At 49.3% G+C, this 13153-nt stretch overlaps 1 protein-coding gene across 1 annotated transcript in view; it reads left to right on the top strand.

The window, feature by feature from the left end:
• The window catches only part of ABL1 (ABL proto-oncogene 1, non-receptor tyrosine kinase), a 117562-nt gene that overhangs the window by 91844 nt on the left and 12565 nt on the right, over positions 1–13153 (top strand). The window contains exons 4-5 of the mRNA XM_011370039.2: positions 5328–5600; positions 13040–13124. Coding sequence (XP_011368341.1) covers positions 5328–5600; positions 13040–13124 — 358 coding nt within the window. The remainder of the gene's footprint in view (positions 1–5327; positions 5601–13039; positions 13125–13153) is intronic.

The following is a 13153-nucleotide window of genomic DNA, read 5'->3' as shown; positions in this document are numbered from 1 at the left end:
ATCAGACTTGTAAAAACATCTCTGTCACTAGTTGGTAAAGCCGATATCGCATTAATGTTTAATACGCATGTGTCGTATTTTGAGTGATTCCTATGCCATTTACTGAATTTATCTTTTCCTACATATCTGAAATGCACCAGATTTGCATATATATTTATGTCTGTCGATCTACTCTCCGTAGTCTTTCATTAGTCTATTCATATGTCAATACCAGACTTAATTGGTATAGCTTTATAATATGTTTTATTTTCTGGTAGGACTAGTTCCCTCTATTTAGCATTCTTATGACTATCATCACACATTTATACCATACAAATGCACGTGCACACAAACGTGCGTGTGTGTGTGTGTGTGTGTGTGTGTGTGTGTGTGTGTGTACTTAATGTTCTTATCTGTTGCATTTCTTCCCCATGTGTCAGGGTTTTCTGGCCAAAGTCCTATTGTCAGTATCGACACTTTCCATCACTGCAGATGTCTTTACACAGTGCCATAGTTTGTACGACTGACCACGTCGTCTGTCGTTGACGTGTGACTAGCGATCAGCCTTACCAGCTGGCTTTTCAGGTCATTGTTTTTACGCTAGGTTGGAGCTCGGTCCTTCCTTCTGCAGGATGTATTAGGGTGGTGAGCCCTTTCAAACCTTGCCTTCAGACCTCAAGGGTGCCTATTTAGTGACTTAGGACACCTGAGGACACTGCCCCTGAGGGAGGAGGTTTCTTCTCTGTGCTGTTTGTCCAGGGCAAGCCATTCTGCACTAGTCATCAGCTGAGGTTTGTGCTGAATAGGGTAGTGCTCTCTTTTCTCTGGAGTTGTTTAATCGGCATCCTTGGAACATGCAGGCAGTCATGATCTAGTTTGACAGCTCAAAGGGAAAGAACAAGGCCTGTTGGGGGGTGCATGACTTGCAGAATTTGAGAGTCAGCCATTGAGGAAGCCAGCCCTTTTATATAATAGCCAGCTTCCTCTCACTCCAGGTGGAGCATGGGGACCTCATATGATCAGTCACTGCCTATCACTGGGCAGCTCTTCGAAGTATCCTAGGCCTCTTGTCCTCCCCCTCCCTGGCAGAGACCCTCCCTTCAGCTGTCCGAGCATCTGGAGACTTCTGGTCGCATGGGGTCACCAGGCAGACCGTCTGCAGAGGCTCCTCTCCGAGGGCCACACCTGAGGAGCCAGTGTTGGGTGGGGTTGCGTCCCTGGAATGAGTAGAACAGTGTCAGAATGGGAGGTACTACAGAGATGCGTGAGTCTGTGGCTCGGCACTGACGAAAGCTGCTCATAGCAGAGCTTTGACGCAGTCCTTGTTGGGTCTCTAAGGGGAAAATTTAAGGTTGGTAGGAGGGACAGGCTAGGGTTGAATAAATTGAATTCTTATTCTGAAATTAGCTAATCTTTAAAAAACAACCGAATTTAGAAGAGTCTTCTCTGAGGCCCCAAAGGATTTCTTTCTGTCCCCACCCTCTTGGCTCTACTTTACCTCTTTCCCCATGTCCCTGAGCTTTGGGTAGTCAGCCAGCCCAGGGTCACCAGCTCAGGGCCCAGAGTCTGGGACTGGGGAGTTTGGACCTGGACTCTTGAAAGGGCCTCACCAGACAGCCATTGCTGTTTCCTAGGAGTCTTGACAGTCTAAAAATCATCAGATACCCTGGGATTTGGTGGTGGTTCTTTGATCCTTTCTCAAACTTTGTAATCCTCTGCCAACATAGGAGAATTAAAGACTGATTTTTCTCCACCCTACTCCCTGCTGCCTAAGTCCCTCTCAGTTCATCTGTGTTTTTTGGTGCCTCCACCTTATTTACTTCTGTGGGGTGCCACTGTCAAGTTCTGCAGTTCCTGACAGCCTCGACAGAGTCTTTCCTTTTCTTCAAAGAGATGCCTAGCTGACATTTATTTCCTCCAGTCTGCTGAAGTGACAGGTTCGGGTTGACGGGAATGGAATTTGGGCTTAAGCTTTAGCAGAGGTGGCAAGAAAGGCCAACCTTATATAGCGTCTTGGATTTTAAGATTTACCCACGCTGACAGTGGTTCAGGAGGTGCAGGCATCCCGGTGAAAAGCCCACCAAAACATGGCTGACATTCCCTTGTGGAAGAGACTGGGAGCATTATTAATTACTGCTTAATTATTAAGTACTGCCTTTCTGCTGGTACATGAGATGCTCTTGGAATGACGCTCCTAGCTGAGCAGCGTGTAAACAGTACATGCACATTGGGTCTCCGGAGTCTGAGGCAGCTGGAGGGTGCACGGGTCCAAGCTCTGATAAGTCTGTGAGTATGGCTGTCAGGAGGCAAGCCATTTCTGTGGAGTTTCTTTGACAAGTCTTGTCTTTCAGATTCCTGCACAATTAAGACAAGGCACAGCCCTGGCTGAGCACCCCGAGTGTTTATATGAACGAATGCACAGCATACTGACATGCCATTCAGAATGCTGATTTCACGTTCTTCTCTGAATGTGCCACGCATTCCTGGTGAAGATGACCGTGTTCACTAGCAAGTGCTGCTCAAAACCTAGAACTAATCAGACAGAGGCTGCCTTCTTGACCGTTAGAAGACGGCTGTGCAGTGTGTTTCAGGGGCGTGGCTTTAATATTTAGCCACAGAGGCTTGGTGTATAAATTTTATATTGAAAGATGAACTAAGTCATAGGGTCTGTAAACTTAATTATTCAAAAGGATAAAGTCTGCCCATTCGGTGAAACCTCCCATCACTGAAATCTCTCACCTGGGAGCCTGGGAGGGAATCAGATGAGACCAAGAACAGATTCTGCATGAGCTTGGTCATTCTGTGCGACTGAGGGAGCGTGGTCTTCGAGGTGGGGAGCACTCCTTTCAAGCTGATGGGGAGAAATAAGTCATGAGCCTCGCTCCCAGGTGACCTGCCCTGTACTGTGCCAGTGAGTTCCAGGCTGAGGGGCGTTCGGATTCCGGGGGCGGGGGCGAGGGGCTTTCTTGGAATGGCTCAGCCAACTCAGGAGAGGGCTTAGAGCATTGCAGGCCGCAGTGAAGTAATTGGACAACTGACACTTTTCCAGAGAGGCATGGGGCTTAGGAGCTGTCCCCGAGGCCCACCCTGTTCTCTTTGGGAACTGCACTTAAGTCACGACTGACACATGAGAATGCTGTGTGTGCCAAGGGCAGGCTCGGTAACACTGTCTGCCACCCCCAGTGGCACTCTTGTGCCAGTGTTCAGGGGCCTGAGTATGCTGCATAGCATGTCCCCAGGCCAGTCACCTCGGAGCTTTTCCTCAGTGCTGTCATGTGTAAGAGTGGGGCCTCCTGGTGAGCTGCTGCCTCGTCCTGAAAGGTCCTGCCATTTGGAGGCACCATCTTGCAGAGGGACAAGTTCCCCAGAGCTATGGAGTCTTTCTGGACAATTCTTGGGCTGATCAGAATTTTATTTTAGTAGGACTGCTGCCAAAAGATTGTAAATTATAAACCTGTAAGCCAGAGTTTGCCATTAGCTTGCCTGAGTTTAAATTTGTTTAGGTCATCTCCCCAAGCAAAAAAATAAAATAAAATTGTTAAGTAATCCTATTTACCCTCTTGAAGGTTATAAAGGAAGCAACTTGTATATTTGCTATTATTGCCCTCTTTTAAAATATTCCGATTATCTGATATTACAAACAGAATAGTGGAACCTGCTGTAACCAGCAGCCAAGGCCTTGGCCCTGCCATGCATTTCAAGCTTTCCCCCCGCTTTTCCTTGTTTTAAGTAATAAGATGTTAAGCTACAGCTGACCGATGTTCCCTTCTATCCTTCCTGCCCCAGGCGTCACCACTGGTCCACATCGGTACTCCCCTTCCCACATCCTTTGCAGTTTGGGCAAGACTTCCAGACGCCTAGTCGTGGCGTTTAGGATCCTCTCCCCCTTCAGCGATCGCCGGCTGCTCCGAGTGAGCCAGTAGATTCCATGATGTGCCTGGAGCCCACTGTCCTCTGTGGTTAATGTGGAATGGCTCTTGCCACAGAAGCATTCCCTCACCACACCACTGACACAGAGGAAAAGAGAGCCGTCACCCTCCCCGTTGTTCTCCTCTGTCACCTGCTCCTTTCCCTCCTCCCTGCCTCACTTGCGTCCAGACGAGCACTCCTTGCGGAGGTGCTCCCTGCACAGGTGCTCGCCGCCGTGCATCCCAGAGACTCAGGCGCTTGTGTCTGCAGTCCCTTCTCCCGACTTCCCGGCCGTGGGAACGCCTGGGTGGCCATCGTGCAGCCCTCCAGGCCCCCGCTCTGTTCCCGGAGACACTGCCCAGAGCAGCCCATAGGGCATCCCGCTGGGCCTTGCAGGTCTTGGCCTCTGATGCTTCTTACTTGGCCCAAGTTGAGGGAGTGGGAATGAGGAGGTTTGTGTTTTGTTTAGTGATATTCATCTGTGATCCTCTTTAGTTCTAGATAATCATATAATTATAGGTAATGGTAGGTTTTAGTAATAAACATAATGTTTTAACAGGCTCAGTTCACTTTTTTCTTGTATGAAATTATGTGGTGGCCACAGCTGGAGCCTGGGTCCTCTGCACAGGAAGAAGCCCTGGTGTGGGTCTTTACAAGATGGCCAGTGAATTCCTGATGGGGAGACTTGGTGAACACGCTCTCTTTCCAGAGGTCGAGGGTAACGTAGCTGTAAGTCTTAGAAACGGCATCAAATGTGGCCTTGGTGAGGTTGCCCAGGGTGGCAGGTGCAGCCCCTGGCAGAGGCATAAGAAGCATAATTATTCTTTAAGATTTTCTTTTCTAATGGGCAAACATTTAATAAGCTCCACTCTTCACTAATTTAATCAGCTGTTATCGGGTACCTATTACGTGCTCATTCCTTGTTCTTGACATTGGGGATACAGGATAAAAACAGACAGCTTTAGGGCTCTGCTCTTATGAAGCTGACATTCTGGTAGATGGAGACAGCGATCAAGCCAGTATACGGGGATTATCAGGGGTAAGTAAAATGTGGAGAAGTAAGATGGATGTTAGGGTGTGACTGGTGCTGGGTGACGACTTCCGGTGGGGTGGTCAGGGGCGACTTCGTGGACGTTTTCACTGGGCTCACAATGGTGAGAGGACCAGGCATGTGAGGCTTAGGGAGGTGGAGGATTTCAGGCAGAGGGAGCGACAGCTGCAGAAGGCCCTGAGGCCTTTTACTGCATCTTCCCGCCTTAGCAAGTCAGTCAGAGCAGGTGTCCTCGACGCCAGTGGATTCCAGACACTGGGTCCTGCGTGGAGGGCCGCTCCCTGGGCTTTCGCTGTGCATTATGGGAAGGCTCCGCAGAGCTGGTGTGCCGGGGTTGTCTGAGTTCGCGTCTGCTCCGTGGGCTGAAGGCTGTCCCTGTTTTTCCCAGCTCTACGTCTCCTCAGAAAGCCGCTTCAACACTTTGGCCGAGTTGGTTCATCATCACTCAACGGTGGCCGATGGGCTCATCACCACTCTCCATTACCCAGCCCCCAAGCGCAACAAGCCCACCGTCTACGGCGTGTCCCCCAACTACGACAAGTGGGAGATGGAGCGCACGGACATCACCATGAAGCACAAACTGGGCGGGGGCCAGTACGGGGAGGTGTACGAAGGCGTGTGGAAGAAATACAGCCTGACGGTGGCCGTGAAGACCCTGAAGGTAGGCCCGGGACTGCCCATTCGCCTCCAGGTAGAGCCGCCGCTGCTCACGGCGCCTCAGTCAAACGCGGTGCGTTGGCTGCTGGTGTGCGGTGGTGCACCTTTCCAGGTGGCCCGCCTCCTGCATGCAGGTCCGAGGGGTGATCGGTGCCGAGGCGTTGACTCGTCAGTCTCGTCATCTGTGTTTTAGGTACGTGTTGAGTCATTTTTATAATCTCAGTGTGTTTCCACATATGGTGAGAGCCGAGCAGTGCTGTGGTTTATGGTGTAAAAAGATTAGTCATTTGGAGAAGTTTTTTCATTCTATGGCAAGTGTCTTTTATAGCCGTGGGTTTCCGTTCTGTTTGTGTGGCATTTGGATCACTTCCTGTTGAGAGTTAAGAGAAGGGAAAAAAAACTCTTGCATGTTAAAAGAAAGATTTAACCAGAATGCGTTTGACTTTTCTGTGGATTTTGTTGGCACATTTGGAAAGCAAGTGCTGTTTAGTTTCTGGCAGGTTCCTTCCTGTTCTCTGTACTGTGCGTCCAGACTTCTGGAGTTAAGGAAACATTAAGCTTCTTACTAACTCAGATGCCCCGCTTTTTTTCTTGTTATCTCTGACTTTCACTCTCTCAACGAAATGCATAGTGTTTGTGGTTTCCAGGCAGTTTGTTTTTCTTTTGAAGTTTTCTTTTGAAGTTCTTTGAAAGCTTTAGGACACCAAGGAGAGAAGTTTTAATTTGCAGCCTTCTTCAAAATGCGATCCACGCTTTGTGGCGAGAGTGTCCCCTAGTGTTGACCTGCGATATTTTCACCTGAGAACTTCAACTCCGTTGACCTGCACAGAAATCGAGAATGAGCCGTTTTTGTAACTATTAGGAAAAGAACTGAAACACCCACTGGTGGGAAAAATGGACCCAACCGTGTTTATCTTCTCGAAAGTCAGCTGGGTGCATGCTTTGAGACCGGCGCAGCCAAATTGCTTTAGGGACTCTTGTTTCCCTGATGCCTTCACTCAGCGGTGCAGTAAAAGGGAAACTATGATTTCTGGCTGATACAAAGTGACCCTTAAGTGGAACGATCACATTCTTTAGTCCTAGAAACCAAAGGTGGCTTCCTGGCACTATATTAAATGTGTCCCCTGAGATCGGTCCTTGGGGCAGGGCTGACACGGGAGGGAGGGCGTGGTTTCGGGTCACCTCAAGAACTTTTAGATATTTTCCAGATAGGATTTTTTTAAAGATTAGTGAGCATTTATCGAGTTCCTCACTTCTGTTTGCCAGACCCTGGCTTAGCACGGGAACTGTGAAAAGGAGTGAGGCCGAGTCCCTCGCTTCACGCTCGTCTGGGTCGCTAGAGCGGTCTGGCTGGAGGCGGGCGGCCTGCTCAGCGGGAGACAGAGCAAGTGCAACGGTAATAGCTGCGCAGTCTGATAAGGGCCACGCCAGGCGCGAGCCCGGCACTGTGTCACCTCACAGGACCAAAAGGAGGGACTGAGCTCTGCCTGACGGGGAGAGCGCATGAAGGGAATCCTAGGCCAGGGCTGTAGTGGGAGACCAGGAGTGGGCCAGGGGCGCAGAGAGGTGGAGGCCAAAGAGGGCACAAGTCACAGAGGGCTTGAACCCAGCTAAGGAGCTGGGTGGTCCCCTGGAAGCAGTGGGGCCCACGGAAGGGTTTGGTGCATGCGAATAAGATGATAGCATTTGCATTTCACAAAGATGGCTATGTTGGCGAGCCATCTTTAGAAAGAACTGAACAGCCCTTGCCCTTCCTCTCCCAGATGGGGGGAGCATAGGGAGAGGCATGTACTTGTGCTGCAGCATCTCGATTGGCACACAATTGAAGACTAGGCCCAGAGACACCAGGCCTTGACCAGCTCGAGAAACTGTTAAAGGCCTGGGCATCACCAGGCATTTGCCAGAATCTGCAGAAATGGAACGAGGAGGAGTAAAAGCACAAAGTACACTAGATTTCAGCCCAGGCAGGGCTTGTTCAAAAGCTTTAAAAGGAGATCGAGTGTGTGCAATTTGAAATGTGGGGAAAACCGAGCCCAGTAGCCGATGCCGTGGCATTGTTCTCTGACCGCCTGAAGGAGGGGATTTCAGAGCCGGGACCTCCTGGAGCTGTGGTGGTGGTGGTGGTGGTTTTCTGTTACCAGTGAATCAGGATTATCTGGAAGTGGGTGCCTGTTAGAATATACTTTTCTAATGATGTATGGTTCAACTTTTTATTACATACTGTTACTGATTCTCCCCAAGAGCCTTATTAATGTGTGGTCCCAAAGTATAGGATCCGGTTGTGTGGAGTTCTGTGAGTCGTCACCCCAGCCGATTAGGGAAGGGGAATGCGTCATTGTCCAGAGGCACGTTAGCCCAGGATACGGTGCTGAGGCACTACGAAGTGAATGCTCCCTCCTCTGCCCCGCCCAGCACAAAAAGCATCTCTGCAGCTTGTTTCTCACTCGTCCGATAAGATTATGTTTTTGGGCATTTATCTCTGCTACAGAAATAGAGAACTTTGGCTTCTAAATGACAGGTAATAGCTACCATTGATTGAGCTCTTACTACGTGCCCGGCAGAGTTCTGAGTGCCTTTCATATAGCATCTCATTTCATCCTTACAGCAACCTTAAGAGAAGGGTCGTGATACTAGCGCTGTTTCACAGTTGAGAAAACCCAAGCAGAGGGAGGTTCGTAATTGGCCTGGCGTCACACCACTGGGAGTGGCAGGGCCAGGATTCAAACCGAGACATCCTGCTCCAAAGCCCTATTATTGTTATTACTATTATTATTATTATTAGTTGCTCAGGTTCTCATTCCTCATATACCCTGCAAAATATACATAAACCACAGTTACGCATCTTAAAAATCACTCTTCCCTTCTCCCCCATTCGCTTCCCTTAGAGGTGATAGCTCTGGTCTTCCTTCTTTTCCAGGACTCCTTGGAAAACCCTACCAGCTCTAGCCCAGGCTTTCGTTTGCTCAGCTGTTCTCATCCAGCACCTCACTGGGCACCTCACTGGGCACCTGTGTCTTGGTCTCTTCCCACCTCCCTGTCCTGCCTGTTCTGTGTTGCTGGCCCCTCAAGGGGCAGAGTCAGCTCTTCTTTAACCAGCAGGGGGAGCAAGGCCCTACTTTTAACCACGACTCCATACTGAACCGCTAGGCAGTATTAGGTCCTATACCTTCTGAGCATAGAGACAGGACGGCAGGATGAGTACATGAAAAAAGGAGGCACAGGTCTGACCCCTATGGGTGGGAAACTGGGATTACAACCAAGGCCCACTGATGGGAAACTGCTAGTTTGCGTTTTGACAGTGGGTCATAGGCTTAGCTTTACCCCTGTACTAACTGTATTTAAGTCAGGATGAGCCTAAGAGAACCAACTGTCAAGAACGGGGAGCCCCAAGTTTCACATGCGCTGTATTCCAAAAGTTAGTTTGTAAGTCTTTTTTTTTTCCCTTATACAGTTGTATAAGTAATAGAATTTAGAAAAGACTGCTGTTAGTCTAGTTGTGACATTAAGATTGAATCATAAGTGAACTGACAGATTTACCATTAAAATAATGGAAAATAATGTTATAAAATGTTGACTTAAAACTGTACCCAGTTCTTTACCTGGTTTTCAAATAGGTCATATATGCGCATAGTCTCCTCCACCCTTGATTCTTGTATCTTTCCAGAAATAGTCCGCGTGCGCATTATTTTTAACCACATGGCAGCATGCTGTAGACACTGCTCTGTACCTTTTATGTCCACTTAATGTGTCGTGACCGTTGATCCTTGTCAGCGCACACAAGGTCGTCTTGTCCTTGTGTGGATATACTTCAGCGTGTACCAGCCCTCATGGCCGTTTGTGTTCTCTCCAACACCTGGCTGTTCGGAACAGTCCCCAGGGAGTCCTTATTCGCTCATACGGGAGAGACTCCTGGCGGGTCAGCTCCTCAGAGTTGAACTGCCGGATTGAGGACCACGTGCGTTTTCGTTCTGATCACACTCTCAGCTGCCGCCCAGGGCGCTCCTGCCTCTTTACACTCTACCGCCAGTGCAAGGGTGGCGTGCCTGTGTGCCGCACCCTCACCAACACAGGGTGTTTTGGCTGGGGGTTTAGTTTTGTTATTTTCCCCCCAAGGAGATCGGTTTTATTGGAGAGCTCCAGAAATGAGCAGAGAGGGAAGGGTTCTGTGACAGCATTCGCACGGGGCAGTCCCGCGCAGTGCTCTCTGGCTTCCCCAGGGGGCTGTGCACTGGGGAGAGAGACCGCTGTCGCCTTGTGACCCCTGCTCTCGCACTGGGTTCTCTGCTGGCTGCAGAGCCAGGTACAGGTGCGGTATTGGGGATCAGCGTTCTGGGGCTTCCTCTGGGAGGTGCTTTCTTGTGGACTTTCTGCTTGAGCTTCAAGTGTCAGACCTGGTTTGTGAACCGCCTTCCTCTGTCGAGCTCAGAAACTCTGCCCCATCTCTCCTGTGTGACTTTAAACATGTTGGCCTTGGTCCACCCGGAGTGAAGGACGGTACTTCACTGATTGTAACGTCGTTCAGCTAACATTTGGGTAAGAATCAGAAGCGTGTGGAAACTGATCTCTGTCCGACACAGGAGCCCTGCCCCAAGCCCGGGGGGCTCCTTGCTGAGAGGGAGCAGAGAGAGCACTAAAAGCTGTACAGCAGCAGCAGGAGGCGGAGCCATCTTTAAAAACAGTGTTCTTTTTTATGCTGTAGGATACTTACTGTTGGAGGTGAGACCAGGGAGCAAACAGGATGAAGCTGGTTAAAACATACCTGTGAGATGTTGAGTCCAGGAGAATGTATCTGTGAGAAAGACAAAAAACTGTGTTAAAGAACCTGCTTGTCTTTCATACAAGCTATATATTTAGTCTGCTTCTCAGAAATCGAGATCAGCCGTCTTAAATAATAGTGAGTTCCACTGGTGGGATGCTGGCCAGGGGCTGGGCACGGTAGTTGGCACTGGGGCAGATACTGCTGTCTTTTCCACCTGTATAAATGAAGAAACAATTTCAGAGATCACTGCTGTGTTACCTGTTCCATAAGTAACACCTGGCTACACAGTGGCAGGGCTTGGTCAGTATTAACAAGCCGCCTTTTAACCTCTTCCCTGGACCAGCCCAAACCTTCATCTGCATCTGGGCCAAGCCCATCAGTCCTTGTGGAGAGAGGCCAGTTGACCCATCTCCATCCCAAACAGACAAGGCTGAAATTCACAGCTTTTACTCAAAGTGTTGCCCTCACCCCAATTAACCTGAGTTAGTTTTATTTTACTATGTAAGGGAAGAATTCTCTTCAAAAACATGGTGGAAAGTTTTTTAATGAACGTAAAGAAATTTAACAGAATAACATTGGGGATGTTTCCACTTGAACCCAACTATAAATGTAGTATGCTGTTAGTTCAGACTGTGAGTTGAACCCAGTCTGATTCCAGCAGGGGGAGACACGTTCCCACTGATTGTCCTGAAGGAAAAAAACAAGGGTTTATTTATACTGTCCGCGCGCGCGCGTGTGTGTGTGTGTGTGTATGAATGAATGAATGAATGAATGAATGAATGAATGAATGAATGAAAAGAGAAAGACAAAAAGAAGAAGGATGCCTTGGAGAGCTGTATTGTTCTTCCTGCATGTCCAAGACTCTTAAGACTGAGAACATGGTTCTTTTAGAAAAGAGTCAGCAGCTGTAAGACAAATGGTGTTTCTGAAATGACTTCCCCGTTCATGGTTTATCGTGTGGTGCTTTAAAATCGAAAAACTTCACTTGTCTGGAAAGCTTCATGTGAGAGCTACTTTTTGAATGTGTTGCTGGCCAGGCAAGATTCTTAAAGCCCCTGGTCCTCAGTGGGCAACACTGACACCCCCATCCTGGCAGGCGTTCCCACTCCAGCCTTTGACATTAGTGTGTCACCCTGGCAAATCAGAGCACTTCACGCCCCAAACGGCATGGTCGGCTGAGCACGTGACAGAGTGGAGAGGACTCTGAAGAATCAAGGAGCCCGCCCGTGGGGTGGCAGCTGGGGTGCGTCCTCTTCCCCCACACAGCCTGGCACAGAGACTACCAGTGACGTTTAATTGACATTAAGAGCAGCTCGCCATTTTTAAAGAGCAATAACTTTCTAAATTTCAGTCTCACAGAGCCGCACGCAAAGTGATAATGGCCTGACACGTAACTCACTGGTCACGCTCCGCTCGTAAATGTGGTTGACCGAAGCAAGAAAGCGCTAAGCAGAGATGGGCCTGTCCTCTGGACGTCTGCCTTGGGTTCGGGGGCTAGGAACGGGGGTGGGGTGATCACAGTGAATGCTACAGTAAGGACACTTTAGACCTTTGTCCCCGAAGGGGCAGGTGCAGTGTATAAGGTTCCACGTTTAAGGTGAACTTGATGAGGTTTTCCTTTGGGGGGATCTAGTTTTCAGGAAGGTTATTCCCTGTCTCCCGTGCAGTCTTTCTCTTCAGACAAACTCAAAATCCATGTTGAAATTTGGAGGGTGGTATCTCGCTTCCCTCATTGGCCTTTATAGCCAGGTTCTCGCAGCGAACAGACCATGCCATTTACCACCACCTGCTTCCCATTTTGATGGTCAGTTCAGAGGACAGTGGGTTCTTTAAGTCACAGAGAGGCTCACCTGACGTAAGCCGCAGCCCGGTTCTCGTGTAGCAGGGCCTCGTTACTGCGCCACAGCCCGCAGACTGGGGCCGAGTCCGAAAATACCTGAGGAAATATAGAAATATCACCACGTTTGCCAACATCTTTGTCTCTCCTCAGCATTCAGACACCGAACTTGCTGCCGATGATGCTTGTGGCTCTCGTTAGGGAAGCTGCTAGCAAAGATGATTTTAGAAATGGAGTAGCTGACCTGACAGATAGTGGTGACGGCTTCATTAAGAACCCCATGACACCCCATTCTTAAGCAGTCCCACGTCCTCTGTTTTTGCCGTGTTTCGAGGTGTCGTTCTTTGATGCTACAGTATCTGTTTGTGTCATCAGAGTCTCTTCTCTTAAATCGGGTACATTTCAGATTCTTCTGGCGATGTTTTGTGTGTGTGTTAGGCATTTTAAGACCCCTTGCAAGCCAGCTGTCCTTTAGGGAACTAACGCCATGTTTGTGGTGTTTGCCTGCACACACCTCCCCCTACCCGCAAGCTCCACACGGTGATGGGAACAGGTACAGTCCGCGGAGCAGCCACCAGAAGCAGGTCACCAACGTATACAAACCAACTTTGATGTATTGCCCTGGGCGAGAATTCAAAAGTTCAGCACCAAAGAGGCAATTCGTCGTGCCCTTGAGACGGTGATCGGCTGCCTCAGAACCTGTGCAGAGCAATGCGCTGGCCGAACCTGGTGGGCCAGGAAGCTTGTTTGCCAAAGCTCCAGTTCTTCATGTCAACCACCCCATCATACCTTCCCACACACACATCCCTTGCTGAAATAATTTCACCACTTTTTTTTTTTTCTGCAGGAGGACACCATGGAGGTGGAGGAGTTCTTGAAAGAAGCTGCCGTGATGAAAGAGATCAAGCACCCTAACCTAGTACAGTTACTCGGTGAGTGTGGAGCGCAGAAGGGAGGGCCT

This window comes from Pteropus vampyrus, unplaced genomic scaffold (assembly GCF_000151845.1).
Source record: "Pteropus vampyrus isolate Shadow unplaced genomic scaffold, Pvam_2.0 Scaffold158, whole genome shotgun sequence".
Classification (NCBI taxonomy): Eukaryota; Metazoa; Chordata; class Mammalia; order Chiroptera; family Pteropodidae; genus Pteropus; species Pteropus vampyrus.
Note: the sequence above shows the minus strand (reverse complement) of the source record. Positions and strands in the feature narration are given on the sequence as shown.